At 42.1% G+C, this 25,413-nt stretch overlaps 2 protein-coding genes across 4 annotated transcripts in view; one reads left to right on the top strand and one right to left on the bottom strand.

Annotated features, from left to right (window-relative positions):
- runx1 (RUNX family transcription factor 1) overlaps window positions 1-1,817 on the bottom strand; it is a 45,586-nt gene extending 43,769 nt beyond the window's left edge. Inside the window, exons 1-2 of one of the 2 annotated variants that reach the window (XM_037091748.1) lie at window positions 1,473-1,817; window positions 4-102 (exon numbers count right to left, since the gene is read on the bottom strand). In XM_037091748.1, coding sequence (XP_036947643.1) covers window positions 4-61 — 58 coding nt within the window. In that variant the 5' untranslated portion in view covers window positions 62-102; window positions 1,473-1,817. Of the gene's footprint in view, window positions 1-3; window positions 103-1,472 lie in introns of those variants that run through there. The other variant, XM_037091747.1, reaches the window with a different exon arrangement.
- Window positions 1-25,413, top strand: part of urp2 (urotensin II-related peptide) — a 102,705-nt gene that overhangs the window by 47,607 nt on the left and 29,685 nt on the right. For both annotated transcript variants that reach the window (XM_037091754.1, XM_037091753.1), the window contains exon 2: window positions 4,089-4,337. The gene's annotated coding sequence lies outside the window, so the exon portion shown is untranslated. The remainder of the gene's footprint in view (window positions 1-4,088; window positions 4,338-25,413) is intronic.

Raw genomic sequence — 25,413 nt, 5'->3', positions numbered from 1 at the left:
CACCTCGTAGAAAACCCGACTGATACGTTGACAGTGTTTCAAAGATGCTGTTGGAGGCCATGAAACGGTTATTCCTCTCGTCCTCTCTTCTACCTTCTTTGTCTGCGGCGTGAATAAAAACACACCGACAGCGAGAGGTCATACGTCAAACATCCATGGCCCAATCTCTTAACCACAAACCACATCTATCTATACGTGGGCGTGTGTGTGTGTGTGTGAAGTAGCGTATGGAGTGCATGTAACTCATCACTGACTCTTGGATACTAATAAGCAGGGATTACACAACGCACCATAATGTGTTTACGACCCTATAAAACTTACAGAGGTATATAAGTTGCACTGGAGATACATTGTGGCTTGACTTCGAGTGGTTGGTGCGTCATTGCTCGTTGAGGATATGAGGTCATTTCCTGCTTTCTGGTTTGAATGTTTCAGTGAGCCGAGGTGGAGTTTATAGGTTGTTGAATAGGTCATGTTTTATCAGCTAATGGTTGACTGCATGAAAAACAGTGATTACAAGAGGTATTTAACCCGGTGGAGTTTAGGTGATTGCGTGGTTTTATCAGTGATTGGAGCACTGGTCACTCCCTACGCTGCCTACGAAGTGATTTTAGGGAGTGACCAGACAGTCAAAGCATACAGCAATGAGCAGTCCTGTATCCTCAGCACCACCTGCGTACTTGTTGCCGCAGGTTTTGGTAAAAAAACCAAAAACATTTAAGTAAGAAAATGTTGAATAGGAGTCAGGGCTGTCTGATTGGGTGCTAGTTAGCTTAGCATACTTCTTTTGATAACACAGCTTCATAACTTTACACACTGATTTGGGAGTTGACTGATTTTGAACTTTTTTGTTGCTAAAATAGGCCTAATTACTGACTGCGACTTAATGTAGCTGCGGTTAGCTAGTTAGCTCAGTTAGCTGTGCAGCTAGAAGTCCTATTAGCTGGCTCAATCCTTGGTACTGTCCTTTTACAGTCATCTATCCCCAACATGTAAGGTAAATGGGAATCAAAATGGTAAAAAATTGCTGTACAATATTTATTTCCTCTCACAAAACCTGAGAATTCGAAGATTAGTTTGCAGTTGCTCACAGCTCAGCTCAGTGTGATTGCTTCCTAGAAATTTGGAGGGAAATCTGCACAAGTGAGGTAGATGCTGTTTGAACCGTCATTGTTTTGCAGGGGATGAATGGGAGATGCAAAAACTAGATAATGCATCAGCTCCACCGTGGTCTCATTTGTTTACCGTGAGCTCACCAAGGAATCCAAATGAGTTTTCCGATAATATAATGATGTTTGCAAATCACTCGCACGGAGCTACCGATGCTGCGTTCAATTTTTCGACATGAAAGTTTTTGATAAAAGCACCACCTGTTAAAAATGCATTCAAATGTTGTAGTGTAGCAACGACGGGAGGCTCATTAAACAATATAAACAGTGGAGGTGAAGAGGCTGTGGTTCTGGTGTTCTTACCCCAGCCAAGGTGTACCGGTCCTGGGCAGAGGTGATCCAAAGAAACGCTCCTTGTGGTTTCTCCCAGTCGACCAGCGACTCAGATGCAAAATAATCCACGGAACTCTCCCATTCTTTCTATCTTTCTCTACTTCTTTCTCTTTCTCTACAGCTCTTCTCTGCTTCCGCTCTTTCTCTCTCTCTCTTTCTCTGTCGCCATACACATCTTCCTTTATCTCTCAACGCTCTTTATGACTCTCTCTCTCTCTCTCTCTCTCTCTCTCTTTCTCTCTCTCTCTCTGGTTTTGGTATGTGGTTCTCCAAATCCCCTCGCTGATGACTTTTTTCGTCTTCGGAGTTGACTCTCTTCAGCATCCAATGTGTCACCAACTAGAGATTGTCTCTCAAAGCAAACCCAGTTTGGTTTCTATTAATCTGGCATTGTGGCTTTAGGATGTGCATGTGCGTGTGTTGATGTGTGTGTGTGTGTGTGTGTGTAATCAAACTAACCACCTGCCCCCCTCAGCCAACAGTTTTTCATCGAGGAAGTAGCTGTGGTTAGGGCGAGCGAGGCAGAGGGAGAGGGCGTTGTGGTGTGTGTTTTCGAGCGCCCATATGTGCGTTTGTGGTTTGTGTGTAGCAGGAGTTAGAGAGTGAGAGAGAGCAAGAGAAAGAGAGAGAGAGAGTGAGTCACCTCTACTTCACCAAGCCTCACTGCAGGTCAGACTGTTAGACCGCTGTGACCACCAGTGTGTGTGTGTGTGTGTGTGTGTGTGTGTGTGTGTGTGTGTGTGTGTGTGTGTGTGTGTGAGGTTAGCTGAGGAGGGAAGTGTAGTCTGTCCATTATTAGCAGAACTGACTGACACTTTTTAATGCGGGATGCAAGTGAGTGACAGTAACATTTAAAGGGAAATTTCACCCATTTAACATATCTATTCACTCACCTCGAACCTCGGGTGGTGAAAACAGTCATACAGGGATGATGTCACGGTGATGTCATCGAGTTCATCTTGTGCCGTAATGTGTATACAACGTGCTTTTTAAGAGAAAGCTTGCGTTTCAAACTTGAAGCAATGTCAGGGAGGTTAAAAAACTCAAGTTACTATCAAGTTGCATCGTGGGTCTTCCTCTGCTGCTTCAGTTTTGTCGAGGTAATGCAGGGACGTAAAGGGGTGCAACCTGATGGGTTACAAGTGCAAACAAGCTGGTGTACGTATCTGCAGCGCTGAGGAGGAGAGTGGGAGCAGGTTTGGAGGTGGGAGGGGAAGTCAGGTGACCAGGACTGGCACGAAAAAGTCTGCAGGCATATGGCGGATGGGTCGAGGATGGCAGGTCCGCAAGGCTAGAAGCTGGAGACAGGGAAAGAGAGCCATGCCAGGCAGACGATACAAACAGACAACAATGTAGATATTCAAAGCTTCATTGTGCTGTTTTTACGATGTATGCAAAGTCTCTTGATAAAAGTATTCAGTTTACGTGCCATAATTAGAAACCATAAAAAAGACACATGATTCTACATATCATGCAGATTCATACTTCTTCACATATACATGATTACACAGCGTCATATATTTGATAAAAAGTAATGAAAAGATGAAATTGCTTCAGAAACACTATAGAAAGGACAGCAACCAACACAAGGCATGTGGGGTCGCGGTGGGTTCAAAGATGCTCTGACTAGAACTAGCCCCAGCCCAGTAGAGCGCGTACCAAGGTTAAAGAAAGTGAGGAAAAAGAAACAGTTCCTGGACCCACCGGCACCAAAAGTTGACGGGATCTATTCTGGACCGAGACCCTTCCTCCATCCGAGTTTCATGGAAATCAATTCAGTGTTTTTTTGTAATCCTGCTCACAAACCAACCAAACAGTCCAAACAGGACAGACAGGAAGTAAGTTAGGTATCTATTGCCTTTCTGTGTGAATTGTCGTCATATAAGCTTATTTCCATAAGCTGTTCTCAGAGGAAAATAAGGTCCCAAGAACTCTTTCTGACGCTGGAAAGGTGGCAGGGGCCGCCACAGAGTAACAAAGTAAAACAGTATGCAGCTGTGTTGTTGATAAAAGCCAGTTTCATAGTGCGCCTTTAAAGAAATCACGTGGTATTGTTGTTTATTTGAGACACAAGTGCAGATACAAGCTTCCTGTAGCTCCTCACACATATTTTCGAATCCTGCAGTGAAAGTCTGTGTTGAAAGTGAAAATCAAGAACCCTCTAAAACAGAAGTGGTGTATTGTTTTTTTGTCATTTAAAAGCCCCGACGCGTACGTGAGCATGTCAGAATACTACATGGTGTGTGTGTGTGTGTGTGTGTGTGAGCCTGTTTGTGTGCAGTCACAGATCAAACACCTGCTGGTTAAGAATCTGTAATCAGCCTTTTGGGGCGGAGAGCTGACGGAGTGCACACACACACACACACACACACACACGCCCATCGGGGAACTTGACCCTCAGATCCACACCTCCTTACACCCCAACACCTGCACCGACACACTTCGACCCCTCCTCGGCTCCACCTCTTCCACCTCAGCATGCACACAATGTCAGAACAGCTGCTGCTCCACCCCTGCAGGTTTAGGTTACTGACGCACCTTGACCCCTCAAACTAAATCTTATTCACTGTTTACAAAATTTCTCAGGTTTCCGAGCGACCCCCGCTCAGGTGGATCAGGTGACCTGCAGTGGATGCTGAGCGGGCCCCTTCAGGACAGAGGGCAGATGAGGACTGGCTTGGGAAACAGACCAGCGGACGTCCTACTGTATGTCCTGGGAGAGCGCAGCGGGACGCCGCTCACCCGCTGACCTCTGACCCCTCCCAGACACAACACGACCTCCAGCTGCAGCTTCCTGGGTCACGCGGGGTCAGACACCGACGCACCGACGGGGGGGTGAGTCAGCTGTAACAGATAGAACGAGAAAAATTATTCATGTTCCCCAAATTTACATTTTTTAAGCCGAAATCGTCTCAGTAGCTTCAAAGCTAAAACTGTTAGCATACAAGCCGTCTAAATTTGGGTGCATGAGCCCAACACACATGAAGGGTGTTGATAACGTCATTCTCTGGGCTTCCAGATTACTGCATGAGCCGTATGAAGCCATTTTATGGTTCTTTTTGGTTGTTTTTGTCATTTTAAAACATCTACTTAAGTTGTTTAGGAGAATGTTGCAAACGTAGTTTTGCTGTGAAGCTCCAGAAATGTTTTGCAGACTTTCCATCGGCGTGAGGGCGAGTAGATAATGACTGCGTTCTCATTTTTGGGTGAACTGTGCCTTTAATTAAGCTGCGATGAAACAGAAAAGACTAGAGGGAGGAGTTTTGTTTGTTCTTCATTATCTGCTTACAGCTGCCCTCCCTCCATCCCCCTCCTCTCTCTCCTTGTCCTCCTGCGCTGATTCCACTTTTTTCCATCCCTCCTCCTCCTCCTCCTCCTCTGCACCCCACAGAGCTCCCACGACATCAAACCCCATCATGTCTAGACCCCGCTCATGTGTGTGTGTGTGGGCACGTCGCTGTGTGTGTTCTTACCAGCTGCTAAAATACAACAGTTGAAGTGGCCTTTGAATCCAACAACAAACAAAACTTCCACAAAAAAAAAAAAGTGGATTTAAAGTCTGGATGCCGTCCAATGGCAGGCCTCCTTTATGGGCTACCGTTCAACTATAGAGTGGACTGAATTACCAACGAGGCCAGACTTTGAGTCATAATACCAGACTAATGTCCTCTGAGCATCAGACAGACGGTTGGCCGGTCTGCGCTCCTTAAAACTGATGAGTATGATGTATTTGACTGAAATAACTGAACTGGAACAACTGTCTGTAAACGTTCGAAAGGCCAATCAGTCTCTGCTGTACGGAGCTACAAGTGCAGGTGAAGGTGAGATGAATGTTTTATCCTTCATCAATAATCGAGGCTAGGCTGCGAAAGCAAAACCTTATCGAGGGTTGAGTTGAGTAAGATTGTGTTTGATTGCTCATGAGATAAGTGCCTCATTTGTGAGAAGTAGCATTGGTTATTTCTTCTTTCAAAAGTTATATACAGTAGTCCCACACGTCAGCGGGTCACGAGGTAGCCAAGGAACCACTTCCTGCTGCAGCCACTTAAAAATGTTTATCAAATTTTCAAACAAGCCTTTTCAGTAATAAGGAAACTGAAATGTTGTTCTTCCCTTTAAGTTTCCTGGAATTAAAGAAAATGGACAATAGCATGGAGGGGAAGCAGCTAGCTGGTTAGCATGCTAATGGTGCACTCCATTTTGAACTGGGAATTTTAACTGGACCATCTCTTGAAGTTGGATTTCTGACTCTGGAGTCTGAATCAACCCCAACCTCAAACTCCAAGATGGCCGTTCTGCTTATTGTATCAACAACCTTGAAAGCTGTTTGTGGACAATCGTCAGTGTTTGTTTGTGCAAAATATCGTATAAGGCAATGCTGTCGACTGGCATTGTTAACAGTGCTAACCTGACTAGAGGTGTTTTTCAGATGAGGGTATAAAGTTATTCCCAGCTACAATTTCTGACTTCTTAGGTTAATGGAATGCACCATAACTTCTGCCTTTAGCTTAGTTTTGTTTTTATACTCCCTGCTCTGAATGTCGCTAATGGAGTAAACTTATCCGATAGGAATCAGATGTAGGGAAACATTTTTGCATAGTCTGATTTAAATGTCGGAAATATTAAAATCAGCCGTGTTGCCAGGCTCTCTGCAAAAGTATTAGCACCACAACATCTGTCAGAAGCTATTGATGGTCTGACTTTAAGCTGAATATATGCATTTTTTGACGATAACGTGATCGTTGCTCGATGTCTTGCATCACCGCAGCCAACAGGGAAGAATGGGAGATTCCTGAATCCTCCCTGAGGGTGGGACTCTCCCAGGCGGTACCAGAAATTATTTCAAAGGTGGCAGAGGAAAAGAGCGCAAAACAGATACTTCTTTACTTCAAATTAAGCACAGGATTTTATTTTGAAATATGGCAACACACAATAATATATCTCTCAGCAGGTATGTATGATTTTTTTTACTTTGTTTATAATCATATCCACCATGGTAACACTGCTGATGAATGCTCATGACATCAAATGTGTAAAGGTTGAAGTAAGGCAGAAAGGAGGCGATGAGGGAACGGTGGGAAAAAAAAAGTTGAAAATGAGAGAGGAGAGTGAAGATGGAGGAGGACAGAAAAAATGTCCGGCTGTCTGGTCAGTGTGAGAAACTGCTGGATGCACAGTTAGTCACCGTCTTCCTCCCACAAACAGCAGCTGCTCACCAGCTACGCCTCTGTTCACTGAGGTGACCTCTGACAGATTGAACTTTGATACAAACTATAGCATCTGATTAGCATTTTTTTCTTGTCTTCTGCTCCTCACATATCTCAGTCATGATCTCAGGGTGTTACCAGTATGTACAGACATGGAAGTTTCCTTTTACCCTTTAACCACTTTCTGTATCCCCCCCCCCCTTTTCTCTGTCTGTCCTGGGGGAGCAAATCATTTTGTTTAGGCGTGTGTGTGTGTGTGTGTGTGTGTGTGTGTGTGTGTGTGTGTGTGTGTGTGTGTGTGTGTGTGTGTGTGTGTGTGTTTGTGTGAAGTGGGGCTTAATAGGACTGTCTGTAACAGCACAGGGGGTCAGATCATTTACCAGGACGCACACACAGACACACTCACACTGAGTTTTTATTCCTCTGTTCCACTGAGCAGCGATGATGTCATGGGGTGATCATTTAGCTGTCCCGTTGAATAGTGTGTGTGTGTGTGTGTGTGTGTGTGTGTGTATCTGTGTCTGTGTGTGTGTGTCAGTGTAACAGATGTCAATGATGAGGCATCGTCTGAACAACGCTGCCCTTGAAGGACCAGAAAGGCCCCTTTTGTCCAGCTGACGGACAAACGTTAACGGCAGAGTGTGTGATGTGTGCGTCAGAGGCGGAATAAATACCTCCTCTTTTACTTTTACTGAAGTAAAAGTTACCTCATTACAGCTCAAGTATGACTCAACATACATAAATAGGGCAACAGAGGTATCAGCGTCGCAATATTCTTCAATTACAAAGCTAAACACAATCATTGAATCCAATGGAAATACTCAAAAAAAGTACAGATACCTCAAAATTGTAGTTAAGCAGAGTATTTGAGTTGTGTGTGTGTGTGTGTGTGAATGAAAGGATAAGCAGACAATCAGAGACAGATTTTCTGGATTTAAAGAAAAGATAGAGATGTGTCATTATGGGACACATGGAGGACTATCATGGAAGTGTGCGTGTGTGTGTGTGTGTGTGTGTGTGTGTGTGTGTGTGTGTTCAGGAGGAGGTGTTTTACTGGAAGAATCCCCCTCCTGTTACTGAGTCACTAAAATGGAGGCGATGGAATCTCCTTCACATCTCTCTGTGACACACGCACACACAAACACACACACACACACACACACTCCTTGTCCTTACCCACAGTCACATACATGCGAGCGGAGCGGCGAAATGTTGGAATATCTTACATCAGACACACACACACACACTGAGTCACACACACCTGGTGCTGTCATTCCACAGACATGTGTTGTGTCTGTCGTCTTGTTCGCTCCGTCAGCTGCACAGACGCTGGCAGCTGCACACGAACGTATGGAATACGGACTGCAGGTCAGGTCTGGACATGAAGCTGTCAGAAGCCTGTATTTTACGTAAACATGCAGAATCTGCAGGAAAATTCCCCCAAAACGCAACGACAGGATCGAAAGCATCATCAGCTCATTACAGTAACAATGTCAGACAACTTTGCAATCTTTGCTTTTTGGATGAGATATTGAATTTCTTACATTTAATTCTGGGGATTTAAACCATTCAGTAAATGTGAAATATATATAGACACAATTCCTTTTCACACATGCAGCCCTTTACATTAACCCAACAGCAGCTGAACATGTTGAATATCGTCTGAATTTACACAAAGGTCATTCTCAGTTACGTCACGGCTTCTACGGTATCATCGACCGCTGAGACAATGCAAGACGAACCAGGAAGTCCAGTTTGAGGAACAGGATGATGTATCTAATGAATAATCAGACACCTAAACAATGCAAAGTGGTTTATGATGCTCAAAGAGGGGATTTTAACAACTCTGGAAATTAGAAATGAAAAGAAACTATTTACAGTAAAAGTTCATGTTACAATGTTATCCTGGTCAAAACGGCAACTTGCTGGATAATGTTACATAACATAACATGACACAGTAAGCTCTAAGACCACACATTTGATTGACGGCCAACAAAGAGTATTTTACACTGAACAAAAGCGTGTGTGATTTTGTGTAGAATGCCACTGTTCTACAAGAGCAACAACAACAAGGGCATAACTCGTTGATCTCATCCTCTGCTCAGAGAATAAGTTCAGATTTTCAGATTCTGTTTTTCTTCTTTGAGTTAGCTGCTAACTGCTGCTAGCTCCTTTTTAAATCTCTCGGTTGTGGCTCGAATGCAACACGTCCTCAAAGCTCCCGGCTTCGAGGCGGAACATCAGTGACCCCCTATTCCACCTTGTACCATATACACAGAACAGACACAAGGCTAATTGGTCTTATAGTTGAAAGATGTTAAAGTGGGAAAACTGCATTAAAAAAGGTTGTGATGTCAGATTGAAATAGATAAAACCACAAAAGTGTCTTTGATAGTGAACCTTTCTGCTTGCAAGAGAGTTGCTTTGCATTGAACTCGTGTGGCTACGCAAAATGAGGAAAATGCACATACGGTAGTTTAAAGCCTCGACTGGACACCATCACAGTACACAGAAAGTAAACGGACACAATACACACGATTCAAGACATACAGTGTTATTAAGCATACACACACACACACGCACACACACAGAAGCATAATGCCATCTGAGGCTAATGAGGTGATGACTGTCTGAGCGTTTACTGTATCTCCCTCTCTCTCTCTGTCAGTATGGAGATCGGGGGTTGGCAAACAGAGCACAGCAAATGTGATAATTGGTCCCATGTGGTTTTCAGGGGTGTATTACTGTGTGTGTGTGTGTGAGTGTGTGTGTGTGTGTGTTAAAAGGTTTTGTTTGTTTGTTTATTTGGTGTTTTTGGAGACGAGGTTCTTTTTCTTTTCTTTTTTTTTTTTTTTTGGTTTTGTTTTGTTGTTTTCTTTTTTTTGTTCTACCACAGCACTTTGGAGTAAAAGTTGAAGTCCAAAAAGTTCACAGCAACTTGGCTCGAACTGAATTTTTTTTGGAGGGAGGGCGGAGGGTTGGAGAGAGGTAGAGAAACTACGGGGAGGGGAAGAGGAAGGTGGTAAAGAAAGCAGGAATAGAGAGAGGATTTAACGGTAGTGAGATACGAAAGGGCTCAATGATGGTATAGCTTTTATTTTGTTGTCTAAGTTTGACTTTTTTTGTGTGTATAAATGATGGTTTATACAGAGGTCGCAGGTTGATAATCACGCATTCGATTGGAGTCTCTGCAGTGTTACTGTTTCTGACCAGACGCCCACAGAAGGATTAAATCTCGACTTTGTTTAAGACCAAAAGCACATTGATGAAAATCATTGTGACACCACAGATGTGACTCATCATTTCCCCTCAACCACTAATGAATAACAGCTCCATCACTCCCAAGAAAAGATGATTAAAAACAACTAACCATTCCTTGTTAACCATTTCCATTAATTTTACTTTCAAGATTCATTTCATGATACACCCCATGTCTAACATTTCCAAAAAAGGCATTTTTCACCTCCGATCCTGACTAACTATACTCTGTATGTCCTCTTAGAATGACTTTGTTATCTTCCTGGAAATAAAAACCTCTGCTGAATCATCTGATCAGAAGCAGCTCAGTCGCTAATTAGAAACATTGACAACAAGAAGATGTGTAGATGAACAACGATGCTGATTTATTACGCCGGGTTTGCTCTTGTAACTTGCAAGCCATCTGCAATCAGTTATCGTTGTGCTCAAAATACACTCATCAAGTATTTGAGCAATAAATGTGTTTGATTCTTTGGGGGGTATCGCTCACAAAAGGTGGTGGATGAAGTGCATTAGCTGGAGGAAAGCTAACCACTAGCTCGCTTGCCGGTCCGTCTGACCGAGCGCTGACTAGCTCCTGCAGCTTCTTTCAATTTTAATCTACAGTTTTTTTTTACCACCACTGTTCTTTGTCAAAGATGCTCATTGGTTTAAAGAAACTGACAAGTTTCCCCCTATATCAGAATCAGAATTGGTGCACTGGATAAAGTTCTGGCTGTTCATGTACCTGCCAACAGCACAGCACGGCTCATCTGACTCATCTGACCAAAAACACTTAGTGACTTGTTTTTGCACCACTTAATTCTCAAATGTATCTTTGCCATCTCAATTATTTCCTCTCTTCAGAGTTAAAAGTAAAGTTTTTACTGGCATTTTTATGAATTAATTCAGCTTTTTCCGTTTATTCGTCACCCGGAAGAAAGTTGTGATCCAGTACATTTTCTGGAAGAGCAGTTGGGAAACAGTTTATGGGTAAAATATCCCTATGGGAATGTCTCAGTCCTGCTTAATCATAGCGCAACTACCTTAATAACAAGAGCAACATTACATGTTTGAATAGTGTTTCCTAAATTCTGAATTGCAACAGAGTGCTACATCACTTTTACAACATCAAAAGTAAAAGTAAAGCAAAAATCATCTTCTTTTCGCAGTAACCTTTGCTGAACCCCAGCGTCTTCCTCAAAGCAGACCCTGAAAGTTGCCTGTTTGTTTAACAAAATGACCCGTTTCCTCTTTACATCCTCTGACTAATCGACAGCCCCCCGAGGAGCCGGCAGGCTGATGGATATACGACACAGAGGGGAGGGGAGGGACACATGTGGCCCTCCTCCGGTAACGAGGACTAACGCTGCTTACGATCCTCCACTGACGACCCGATGAGGATTACGACACGTCGTATGTTTGACATTTATGACATGATGACTACATTTAAAGGCTATGCAGGATTGACACACTTATTTTTGTGTGTGTGTGAATGCTTACGATGTAACGAGCAGGTTTATGATGGGGGTTGGACCGCTCTTACAGTGCGTGTGTGTGTGTTTATGGCATAATTAGTGAATTTAAATGCAACACTCGGACGGCACACTTACTGTATATGTGTGTGTTAATGTGTACATTAACAACCACTTTTGTTGTGAAATGGTGTGTGTGTGTGCATGTGTGTGTGATGCTTTAACAACATTACGACTTGACGTCTTCGTTGAGCTAACAGTATTACGAGCTGATTATTGGACGTGGAATATTTAAAGTGTGTAATACAATGTCACTAATGGGTTAATGGCTGCAGTTAATGGCACAAACACACACACATACACACACATGCAGGCACACACTCTGTGAGTATTTGACTCATTTTTCATATCAGTGTTGAAACTGCTTCAATCCTGAGCATCTTGTTTTCATGAAATAAAAGCACAATATTATAATCAGAGGTCTGCTGGGGTCGAATAATTTGGAAACTGATCGGAGATTCATGAAAAAAGAAAAAACACCATGAAAACGTCCAGTAAGCAGTCAGACCAGGTGTGATTAAGTTGGAAATTCTAATTCAACAATTCCTTGGGAATTCTGCTAAAAATGTAAATTGTTGTTTCATCAGTCACCACTAGCTGCACGGCTAACTGAGCTAACTAGCAAAGGGTAGCTACAATTAATACATACTTTGTTCCTGTTTGTTTCAAGTGTGGATTTTACAGCCTGTTCTTACATATTGCACCTTTAAGAACATACGATAATACCCTGATGTGGTAAATGCAACAATTATTGACTGGCAAACACCCTGCTACCATAAATCATACTCATACAATGGCTGCATGGACAATAGACAAGGCAAATCACCACTATAATGATAAAAAAAGCCTCAAAAAATATGTTTAAACATGGTGTGCATGCTTTATTCTGAGTATGTGGGGACATTGATCCATATACACACCTTTTAACAGATGCAGTGGCACTAAACCAACTTTAAGACACTTTTGAAATGATCTAATCTAAGACATGCATCACTCTGTTCCTGGTCAAAGGTCTCAACACTCAACACAGGAGCAGTTTTACTGAAACTACCTGCTCTCGAATCAACGGCCGACAAGCCGCAGAGCCGGCAATCAAAATGATCCAAAACACACAAAGACACACACACACACACACACGGAGTCAGTCAAACAATAGGACACACGCCGGCGGTGTGCGTAATGCTTTGGTTTGCTGCGTGTTTGGCGTGGACACACCTCCTGCATCTGTCCACTCTCTCTCCTCTCTCTCTTCCTCTTTACATCAAAGACGACGTCCCAGTTAATTATCAAGCAACACACACACACACACACACACACACACACACACACGTGCAGCAACCTGATCATTGGCGTGTTAATGTCAGGCTGTTTTCTGACACGAGATCGCCACGCTACCTTGAACACCATAATTATGTCACTAACACACGCACACACACACACTCGTGCGCAGCGTATAATTACAGGTAAAAGGAGCTAAGACGAGCAGCAGGTGGCGGCTATATCATGTTGTCAGACGGGCCTTGATTGGACATTTAAACAAACCTCAGGGACACAAATGGAGCCGAAGAGGTTTCGGGAGTTGCTTGATTTAAGATGGTCATTAAATTTGCATTGAGAACGTAATAAGATGAATAAACTTGAAAGAAATTTGCTGAAAGACATTTTTATTTTTACTTTTCAACTTTTTTAATATGTTATAAATCTGAAATAATCTACAAAGTTGTGTTGTGTCACTGATCAGAATACATTTCCATTCAAACGCCAATTCTAACAAACTCCATAACTTCATGGAGCCTTTTCGCCTCTTTTAGCTTCTGGTCTTGGTTCTCATTAAACTGCAGCTAAGAAAAACAGTATATCATAACTGAAAATGTAATTTCACTGCACTTACTCTGCACCAAACAGCAGACAGACACAGTTAGAGACTAGCTGGTGAAACAAGTTGAGCATTTAACTGCTAAAGCATCAGATATACTGGATCCAGAAACAAGACTAAATCTGTTTGTTTTTGTTTTTTTGTTGGATACGTCTAAATATTGGTAATCAACTGCATGAAAAGTGTTAAAACGCAGATTAATGGCTTGTCGTTTGCACAGGCAACATGTTAGCTGCACCTTCTTTAAACACGGAATAATATATCAGAGCTGTGTTGTGGATTTTTTTCTGCCCTCTAGTGGCCAAAAATGAAAGAACGCAGCTTTATGTTTAAGCTTAAATTGTTCAAGTTGCTGTTTTTAAAGGATATCAACACTGAGCTCAACTAAAAAGTGAAAAATATGCTCTTACACGCAGACAAGAGACTAGAAACATGTACAAGCTAAACAGTGCTGTCATTTTAAATTTATTTGCTATTTTGTGTTGATTGGTCCCGTCTGACATCCTTACCGATGTGTTTTTGAAGCGGCTGCGTCTTTAGCAGCTTATACAAATACAAATTACCTTTAAATGAGTGAATCCAAAAAACTGAGTGGTGACGTGAATGTGACTTGACCCAACCTAACATGGCATTACAATCTATACATAATAAATACTTCTTCACGTCACTCCATGCTGTTATTGTTCTACATCACACTGTTCTATCTTATGCCGTATTAACGTCCTCATTTGAATCCCGACGCTGAAACAAAAAAGTCTGTTTGAAACTCGCGTGTTGATTTACATTATCGCCTCGTCCCTCGTCTCAGCTCCACTGTGAGTGCCTGCGTCCGTTGGCGCCCTTAAATATGTCATTCAGCCACAGCAGCGCCGACGTGAAGATGTAAAGTTATAAGACACACACACACACAAGCACACACAAGCACACACACACATGCGTACATAGACCACAGTGGTGAAAGGGGGTTTCGAGGCCACGGTGCGACTGCCAAGAGGTCTGTGGTGAGTGGCTTGCCGCAATGTTGGACCAACCCAAACACACACACACAAACAATGTGGTATTAAAGACCGACGAAAGTGTGAAATACAAGAAAATGTGTGTGTGCGCTTCAGTAGTAACAGTTTTTCAGACAGCTGCCATGAAAGAGCCGATACGTATCTTTCCATCAGATAATCTACAGTCTGTCTCCATCTGTTCTGTTGTCTTTTCTATTCCTGCGTTTCCTCTTGACCTTTCCTTCACTCACCTCTATTATAGTGCCCGAGTTCCTACATATCCCAGGATGCATTTCTAGAAATCCCCCTGAATGGTCGTAGAGCACTATTTTAAGCGCAAACAGGGAACCGAGACAGACGAGGGGGGATTTGCCTTTGAGGCACTTCCACAAACTTGTTTTAGTTTCAGTTTAGGGTCATCGTTTGTGCATCGGTTTGCCATTTGTTGCATAGAATTCATTTTTTAATTAAAACATTTTATTTTGTTTGTCTGGCATGGCACTGCTGAACTAAAAAAAAACATTAGGCCACGAGGAATAAGAGGGAACTACCTTTTGTTTTCGCGGAACAATAGGTCTAGTTATTAATCGTATCATATCTCCCCGATGCCTCTTCAGTTCTCTTCCAGCTGTGTTCCTGGCTGTTGTTGTGAAAAATGGGAAAAAAGTCCATTGTATCTCCATCACGAGGGTCAGCGAAGGGGCTCAGCAGGGTTTTGGGAAGGTGGTAAGATCCTGAAGCTGTTCTACATTTCCTGAAGCGACTGCAGAGTCCTGGCAGGGACCTCGCGTATTACTGGAATACCCAGTTGTTAACAATTTAAGACATCTGCTTTCAATGGTACGTGAGCTGCTACTAGCTAATTGTCAGGCAACAAACAAGCAGACAAACACACACACACACACACATACACACAAACACATACGCACACATTTGGTTTTAATGGCAACAACCGGCATTGCTTTAAACGAACGACATCACACTGCACACGCACACATTTCCTCGAGCCGGCACTCACAGGAACATCGTGACTCCTTTTTTTTTAATTGAAACAGTCAGTGTTTATAACACCATTGCTCATAGATATCAGTCTACCTTGTTTTCCATTTAACCCGTTCGCCTTCTTGTAAGTTCTTACTCATCATCTGAGTCGACTGAAGGAAAACATCGACGTGTGCGTGTGTGTATTGTCTTGTGTTAAGAGCATCATAATGTAGGATAACACTTAAATATGTGATTCATCTGATGTGTCCAGTGTGTGTGTGTGTGTGTGTGTGTGTGTGTGACTCAGCTGGGCAGTATTGGATTGGGTTTGCAGTGACCCCTACAGGTCAGATGTGACACAGCAACCTGACACAGAACTAGATTATTATAAGTTTGTGGTCCAAACCTAACAGAAGAATATAGATTCAATGAAGCATTTTCTGTGTCTTCATCTTATTTTTAGCATAGTTCATCTTATTTAACACGTTGTACGCACATTTATATTTAGATGTGTGTAGTCGTCCTGTGTTGTACTACATGTTTGAATTGTCTTACACCTGTTGGCTTCTCTCCTGCTGACCGTTGCATCTTTCACTCTCTCTCCCCCTTCATTCCTCCATGTGCTGCACTGCGCCGACAATCCATTCTCCGATCTTATTTTCTAGCTTTCGTCATGTGCAAAATCTTCAGTTCGGCCGCTTTCACTGGACATTAACATGAACATCTTTTGGTTACAAGTCATCTGAAGTCAGGGAACAAACCTCTTATCTGACATGTTGACAATTAGACCCATGGGCACGGACTGCTGCTGTCATTTTTGCTTCAGATGTTGTTTTTGCTCTCTGAATAAATCTTACGAACATCAAACAGGAAAGCGCTATTTTCCTTTGGCATTTCCATTTCAAGATGGGCGACACTGATCGTATGAAAAACCGGAGGAGATTTTTTTTCCAGTATTCACAGCAGGAGTTTGTTTCCTGTGATTTAAGTCAGTGTGTTTTGAGCTGAACGCAGCATTAAATGCACCAACACTCAACAGACACTCCTAACTTCAGAGGTGTTTACTCTGCAAGGATGTCTTTGTGCGAGGAGAGAACTTTTCCAGAAAGTTTTGTTGATGTTTTTTCTTTGGTGCAGACTGAAATATCTTAAAAGCTATCAAATTATAAATAATAATTCTGTTACAGACAGTCATGTTCTCCATAGGATGAACTCTAATGACTCTTCTTTACAACATTATACCTGAACTCATAATTAAACTTCTTACCTGGGTTTGAAGGTATCTGCTTGAACTTTTGCTCACATCTGTGCGTGAGGATGCTTTTGTTTTGTTTGTTTTTTTACATATTTGTCACATGTCTATATTTGCACCCAGCTGATTCTGCAGTCGGCCCGACCTGGTGAAGCGTGATGTCTGCACGCAGATTCTCAGTTCACACAGGAAGAAGAAAATAACTCAGCAGAGCAACAAACAGCAGAGCGAGGGTGTTTGTGCAGCAGCGAGAAGCTACTCTGTGCCTATTGTGAGCGCTGACAGTTATATGATGCAGGCTGAAAGGCGAACAGCAGCAACAGAAGGAGATGCAGGCATTCGTTTGTGTGTGTCTCTGTGTGTGTGTGTGTGTGTGTGTGTGTGTGTGTGTGTGTGTGTGTGTGTGTGTGTGTGCGTACGTGTGTGTGCGAAGCCACAGACAGCACGTCTCCTCGTCTGCTGCCCCTCAAATAAATTCTGCGCTGTTGTTTTTCCACTAATACAGCTACTAGAACAATCAAATATATTGACCAACACACACACACACGCACACACACATGCACACACACAGATAGGTCTTGTCATGCACTTGAGATGCATATTGGTTTAGGTCGCTACAACTGGTCCGATATGCAACATTATCTGGTCACATACTGGCTCCACTGCGGACACACACACATTCACATTTAAAGACAAAACGGTGAGACGCACACTTTCAAATACACGTATAGACTCAAACACACACACACACACACACACACACACACACATACTGACGGACAGCACACACTCGCACAAGCTCTGCGTCTGCTGGTCTAGGCCCATTGATCCCAGGTTCGGTGCCACTGAGCTTCGAATCCAATGCTGATAAGAAACACTGACACATAAACAAATATGCACGCACACACACACACACACACACACAGGATAGACACATAGACTCCAGCTGTAGTTGCATTTTTTTTTTAAATCGTTTATAATTTCAAGCTTTGACGCTGTCTTGTCTTTGCAGCGGGACGAGACATCAACCAAACTCCATTCAAAAAACTGTCAATTTAGTGCTTTCATGCCTTTTATAAGTATTAAATCTCTCTGTGTTTGTCTCTTGTCACTGTGAATATCTGGTACAATAGAATGTTTATACTCTTTAACTATGCTATAAAACCTGAGGACACGTACTTAATAATATTGGTTGGAAGTAGAAATAATATGTGAAATAGGAGTTCCCTAAAGAAGTTATATTGGTATTATCTAAGTATTGGTTTAATGTAAAGCTGTAACACAAGCTACTTTGAGGACTTAATTATCTGCTTTGAGGCCTTTGTTATATTGTAATTGCAGCAATCCAGATACCCACGTCAGGGATTGATCACGGTAAACCGCTCTCCTTCTGTGCCTGTTGTTATTTTTACACTCTGTAGACTGCACAGAGGAGCAGGCAGTGCATTATCACTGCGTGCCATTAGATGGTGGTTTGGACGAACGTGTGGAAAAGCATTTCTTATAGTTGAGTTGATGGTAAACTCCAGAGAGTTTTGAGAACATTAAGAGTATTGATGACTTCAAAACTGGTCACATATCAGACCAATGTTGCCTGAATATGATAGAAGACACTTTTTTGTTCAGCTTTGGTGCTATTGACTGTATAAGATATGGACGGATGCCTTGTGCTTTCTTTCTATGTAAGCTTATGAGAAAATAACCCTACTTCGCACTAGATTTTCCACCTCAGTAAACAGTTTCCTAATGAGTGTTTGCTCTCAATCATCTACTTTAATACCATATGATGTTATTTTGCAATTTGTGGCTCCAGTTAGAGTGAAATAAATGATAAAGCTGGGTGTGCTTTAGGGCATAGCCACCTTGACAGGATATCCTCCCCGGATACTGGCGCTACTGGCTGTAATGTCAAACTGAAGGCGCAGGAAGCCAAACACTTTTTTATTTCTCCCTTTGAGTGTTTTTTTTGCTCGCCCCCTGTCGTTTACAAGAATTAGTGCAGCGGAAAAAACGTCACGCGAGTAACATTTGTCCGTCACACACATGATAGTGACACCTATTGTTTACAAACGGAACTGCATTTTAATATAGTGAGCAGGCCAAATATAGTTTTTATTATTAGAATAACTGTATAACACACTCTATCAATTTAGGTGTTCTAGCTTCTAACGAGTTCACAAGTTCACAGCTCTGCAGAGGACTGTGTGTGTGTGCTGCTAAGCGTGGGCTGCATCCTGAACTTTACTTACTTCGTCTCAATATGTGCACCATATGTTAAATTCTACTCCATTAGCTAACTAAGCGTGGTGACTCCAAAGTGTTGCCGTAAGAGTAAACAGGTGTGCGGCAGTTCTTTGACAGATTGGCCTGGAAACAGCAGCGCAGAGCGTTGCCAGACATGAACGCAACCCTCACGTTCAAACTTCCGAAATCCTCAAAATAGCACTTTTCTACTTGGTTACACGTCCGACAGCCACTGTGCTAATTCTACCATGCGCCGACATCCTAATAAGTTGACCCAGCTGGCAGCAGTGTTCCTGAACGCATCGCTATCTGTCTTCAAATGTGACAAAAAGCGGCCTCCACGCCGAGCAGGGAGGGAGGAGGGAGACTGATGGCATCACTCTGTCCTCCCCGAGGGACGACTGAAACCCTTTTAGGGCTTGTCTCTCTCTCTCTCCGTCCCTCCATCATCTCTTTCTCCAGTTTTCCCTCTTCGCTATCTCCCCCTCCTCTCTCCCTCCCTCTCTCTCCCCTCCGTCACCCTATCAGGCAGGGCAGGCTCTGCAGTCGATAGGGCCATTAGTAAATAACAGATACATAATTTATTAAATATCCTTAGATACATATTTCAGCATCAAATTACCAGGCGGGGGGGAGAGAGGAGGGGGAGAGGAAAGGGGAGAGTTGACACTTCGCTGTGTCAGTAACTGTTTAACATGGAAATTTAAATGAAAAATTCTTTCTTATAATAAACAAATAACAGAACATTTATACACTATATCACTTAAAAAAGGAAATGATATATATAACTCCAATAAAAACATTATATATAGAGAGAGATGCTAAAACAATAAACCTACAAAATAAAAGTCAATATCAAGTTTCCCTAAATTTGCATGATGTTTGTTGAATTGAAGGCTGTGCAGCTGAGAGACTTGTGAGGTGAAAATGGCGTCACAGGCGGCCCGTGGACACAGCGGTGCTCCGACGCTAACATCAGCATGCTAACATGCTAATGTGCTTAATCACGGTCGCCATCTTAGTGTGTTGCCGCAGTAACATTTCCTGTTTGACACAAACACGTACCGTCGATGGTAACAGCTCTCTCTCGAAGTACATTGGTGGACCTTTTTAGAAACAGCATCTTTGCAGTGGTCACAATAATAAATAGATAAATTAGATAAAATAAAATAAGTAAAATTTCCTATTAATCCTTCATGTGCAACAAGATGATTCAAATCCTGCACAGTGGTGGAATAAAACCCACCTTGTCAAGTGGTTATTACAGAATGCAAATGCATTGATGTGTTGCGCTGAATGAATGCACACAATAAAAAAAGCATTTTAAAATGTCAGTAAAACATCCAAATTTCAGCGTTACACGCTCAAACACGCTGTGTTTGCGGCACAGCGATGCAGCCAGAGTCTCTGAGCTTCTGAAGCGTGCATCCTCTACATCCTTTCACACACACAAACACACTCTTGCATTTGCGTCATCGCCGGTATGACGCACTCCGTCGCACAAATTTGCAGAAGTTGAAGTTTCACACAGAACGGCTGCAGCTCACCGCAACCGCAAGATTGACCAAAGCGCACACACACGCAAACACACTTCCTCCCAGGCGTGTGAAACTTGGAGAGTGAATGCGGAACGGCAGCTACATCCTCGTCTGAATATGATAAATACATCTCATTTACTTCATACGATTCATCTTTTAATTAATGCTTTCACTTCATAACCGTAACTGCTACAGAGTCACATGATGCAGTTAGACCTTACATTGACCTGTACTGTGCTTATGTACGATTTTGAGGTACTTTACATGAGTATTTACATTTTCTGCCATTTTTTACTTCTGGGGGCAAATATTACACCTTTTACTCCACTACGTTCATTTGATTACTGAAGTTACTAGTTACTTTGCAGATATGTTAGTTCATGTACCGTTTACTTTTACTTTTACTTTTGATACTGAAGAACATTTAACATCAGATACTGTAAGACATTTACTCGAGGTACGTGGCTTTAATTGGGCAGGAAGTTAATCTGCAGAAAGGTAACTAGTAACTAAAGCTGTCAGACATGTATATTGGAGTGAAAATACTCCATTACTCCAAATACTAGTGAAACACCTTGAATTTGTACCTGTACAGTACTTGAGTAAATATACTCAGTTACTTCCCAAGTAAAAGACTGATAAATTATGATAATGTAGAGAGAAAAAAGATTCAATACAGAGGAAGTGTTTTGTAATCATCTCAGTTGCACAAATAATTTGTTTGTTTGTTGAGTTTCCTGTTTGCTGTTTCCACAGATGAAATGTAACTGAGTACATTTACTCTAAGTATCTAACTAAGTATTGTAGTTAAGTACAATCAACTGAGGTGGTTTTACTGTCAGTCTCCTGCTGCTTTATACTTCCACTCCACTACATTTTGGAAGCAAATATTGCACCTTTTACTCCACTACATTTATTTGATTGCTTTACTTACTAGTTACTTTGCAGACTACATGCTGCATTTAATATCATATAGTACATTTAAGTACATTTAATATCATATAGTACATTTAAGTACATTTAATATCATATACTTTAAGACTTTTACTCCAGAACTACTTAAGTGGGTGACTTTCATTTTTATCATAGTAATCTGTTAATACGACATCTTTCACATTAACCACATCTGAATTATATTGAACATGAATCAGCCAATGAAGTGGTAGAAATGACTAGAAAGTAGAGAGTCTAAAACTTGTCCTGGATCTCACAAGGAAGTAAAAATACAAGAATTCACAAATGGCACCTTCCCATAAACACACGGATCATTGCACACACCTTTGCATCTCTCTGACTTCCACTATACATCACACATTTTCTCCCTCACATACTAATATGTGAATATTTATTCATATTTGATGCCACTTTGGATAAAAATCAATCAGGTAATCAAGTTGTCGCTGTGAAATCGGCGCTCCGGTGGCGTTTTGCATATTCGCCGCCGCTCACATCATTAAAAACACATCCATCGACGCCAACGCCGCCGACTCGCCTTTAATTAGTTTGTGCAAACATATCGAGCTGCGTCGTGCACACACACACACACACACACACACACACACACACACACACGTAAAACTGTGAAGATGTCTGCATTGCAATAATGCTGATTCGGTATAATTTTCATAAAAACATTTAAGGTGCAAAAGTGCAGAAACTGACAGTGAGCTGATGAGTGTTGCATTCTGGGAGAACCCGGGCCTGTTGGGGGAAAATAGAAGCATCTATGATAGCCTAAAGGTCACCTGAGGTCAACAGTTAAGCTCCAGTGAAATTCATAGTTAAAGACGTTGATAAGTGCATCTGTGTGTTACTGATAAACAGCATAGTGCATCTTAAAATTACGGTTAAAAAACAAAATTGTTCCGAAATCTTAATGATTTAATGAGCATTAGTATATAAAAATGTCAGAATTATCATCCGAACATGTTCAAGATAGTTAAAAGTGACAATGATCAGTTAGATAAAATTCACAAAATGAATATTGAATGAGTGACATGTATGATTTCCTCTAAATCTCCACGCAGGTTATTCAAATCCTGTGTGGTGGTGGAGGACTTCTTGTACAGTTTTAAAGGTGTACTCCGTATGTGGTAATATTACAAAAGTAGATATACTAATTTGATAAAGCGTTATAACTGAATAAACAAGATGAGTGTAATTAGGCCCCCAGAACGCTGTATAAGACAGGTGGGCACTGAGAAGAGTCGGCAGAGTGCACCTTTAAGTCAACAGAGATTGTGGTTTTCAAAGGAACACATTAAAAGGCCTCAGTGTGCTTCACAGTGCTTTTCAGATGGGGTTGGTGTCAGACTGCTTCTGCTGGTTCTCTTTTTAAATTCATCAATTTTCTTTTCTCATCACTTTCTGTCCATGAACAGATTCGATTCTTGCCTCTCGTCCGACTCTTTGACGGCGGGCTTCTGTCTTCAGATGTGGCCGACACGCTGTACAGCTTAAGTTCGTTTGAATACGCTGTGACCTGAGCGCCTTGCCAGATCAAACTGCATGTCGCTATACCTTTCTGTCAAGGAGACAATGTTGAGGTGGTGTGTAGCTTTAACAGGAAAGTCCCGACTTCATCAGATCATCTACTCACATTAGAAGAGAGCATAAAAAAGCAAATGGCCTCCAGTTTGATGGGTTTTGAATACAATATAACATCATGGAGCACTTTCCAGATCTAATGTACATAATGTGTGAATTTCCTCAGTTTGAGTGGTTTGTCTTGGCTCATGGAAATGTGTGTGTGTGTGTGTGTGTGTGTGTGTGTGTGTGTGTGTGTGTGTGTGTGTGTGCGTGTGTGTGTAAGTGCCTTTGAAGCGGCTCGCTCACTCAGCCCGAGCTGCTGATGGAAAACCTCTCATGTGTCGAAATGACCGCATCACCTCTCGCTGCCCACACACACACGCACACACACTCTTTCTCTCACACACACACACATTCCCTTGCGCCTTACCGCTCCCACAAAGCCACAATGCATCTTGGGAACCATTAAGGAAACCAGAGACCACCGCAGTGGGCAAAGGACACAAACAGAGGGAGAGAGGAGGAGGGCGAGAGAGATAGAGATGGATGATAGAGAGGGAGAGAGAGAGGAGGTGGATCAGAGGCAGGCTTCAGGAGACTGATCACTTCTCTGTATTGCTTCATTATGATTGTGATGTACGTACTGTAATGTATGGAAAACCACTGTGTGGGTCTGATGAGAGGGCAGACTTTAATGTGGCTAAAAGTCTGCTAGCAGCTCCTACAGGCAAGTGTTCTCACTACACCTCAGAATATGACATCATGTACAGACACTTTTTTTTTTTCTTACATTCATTAAAAAACATAAACTTACACTGTCAGGGGTCCAAGTTAGTTAGATGTTGATACAAGATACAAGAGGATATCTTGGATTGGAAATCAAAAGGGAAAGGTCAAGGGCTCAACAAAATCATTCATACTCCGGGGACCGTATCAAATTTCATGTCTTCTAAAGAGTTTCCGTGTCCCGTGATAATGTTTCTATGGCTTCCCCCCTCTTGGAAGAGTAACATTGTGAAGGAAGCATTCAATAGTTGTGATGTGCAGTCTGGCATCTTCTTGTTTTTGGAGCCAGAACTGACCAGATTTGAACAAGCTGGTGGATCTGAGGGCACATCCTGAAGCTTTCCCTGCTTTATTGTCCATTTTACTCTAAATGGAACCATGATTCACAAACTGAACATCATGCTGTATTGAAGGAGACTTGAAACTAGAGATTAAGATCATACATTTGTAAGGATAATGTTTAAATCGAGTGAGAAGTATGGTCTTTTTCTCATAAGCTCACATACAGTAAAACTAACCGATTAAAACCAAATTACAAGCAAAGGTTCAAAGCATATGTGAAGCCTCAAACACATTACAGGAAATTGTAACATACCAAATTTGTCTTCTTTTACTGTATATTACTGTCATTTTATTGCCTCCTTAAACATCCCATTTTGTTGTGAATTTCATTTTTTATAAGGTACTACAATTCCTAAAGAAATAACATCAGAATATCCTAAATGTTACTTTTTAAACGTTGTATATTCAGTACTTTCTGGCAGAAAAATGTGAGTGAACAATGAGAGAAACTCAAAGAAACGATGAAGTGAAAGGCAAAACCCATGACTGGAGAGTTGAGAGTTCTCTGGATGAGAAATTTAAAAAAAAGCACAAAAGACAAAAAAAAAGGCGTCCGTGGATGGAGGTTGTTGCTGTGAGGTGAGAGTGATGCAGCGGGACGGCTCGGTGATGGTCGCCGGTGATATTGACACCATGTGAACCCAAGAGGCTGCGCTTTAATGCTAACCACTGCACTCTGCTGGAGCATCAATCACACACACACACACACACACACACACACACACAGGAGAGGTCAACAATTGCTTAGCGCACAATGCTCATACAGTATTTACTTCATTCTTCCCTCCTCCTCCTTCTTCTCTCGCCTCCTCTCTCTCATCCTCCCTCCTCCTTCTCCATCTGTCGTCTAAATCCTGACCTCACTCCTTTTTCGTTTGTTCTCCTCCTCTCAACCCTCTGTTTGTCACCTCTCCTACATCATTTTCTCTTCCTTTTGTTTCACTCTCTTTTCTCCCCTCCGCTGTCATTCTCCCCCCCCCCCCCTCTCCTCCTCTCTCCTCCTCTCAGATGTGACCTGATCCCAGTGGATCGGGTGTCATTTCTCTGCTGTAATTAAAGTCCAGCTTACTGCAGTCCACTCTGGTGTCTGGTGACAAGATGTGAGAGAGGGAGAAAGGGAGAATTCAACTCCTTCTTTTCCCCCTTCTCCATTTTTTCCTTCCACCCTTCTCTCTCTGAATCTTTTCATTTTTTCTTTTTCTGTCCTTCACTTTCATTTTTCAACCTTTTAGTGTCTTTATTTCCCTTCCATTCATAGATTTACTGACTTGAATTGTCTTAATTGCCATTTAATTCTCGAGTACAATAAGAATTTATTCCCCTAAAGTAATTTTTTCAAAAGAAAAAGAAAAGAAGTTTTTAAATTTAAATTGTTCTAGAGGTGAT

This window comes from Acanthopagrus latus, chromosome 24, assembly GCF_904848185.1.
Source record: "Acanthopagrus latus isolate v.2019 chromosome 24, fAcaLat1.1, whole genome shotgun sequence".
NCBI lineage: Eukaryota > Metazoa > Chordata > Actinopteri > Spariformes > Sparidae > Acanthopagrus > Acanthopagrus latus.
The sequence above is the reverse complement of the archived record's forward strand: the minus strand, read 5'-3'. Positions and strand labels throughout refer to the sequence as shown.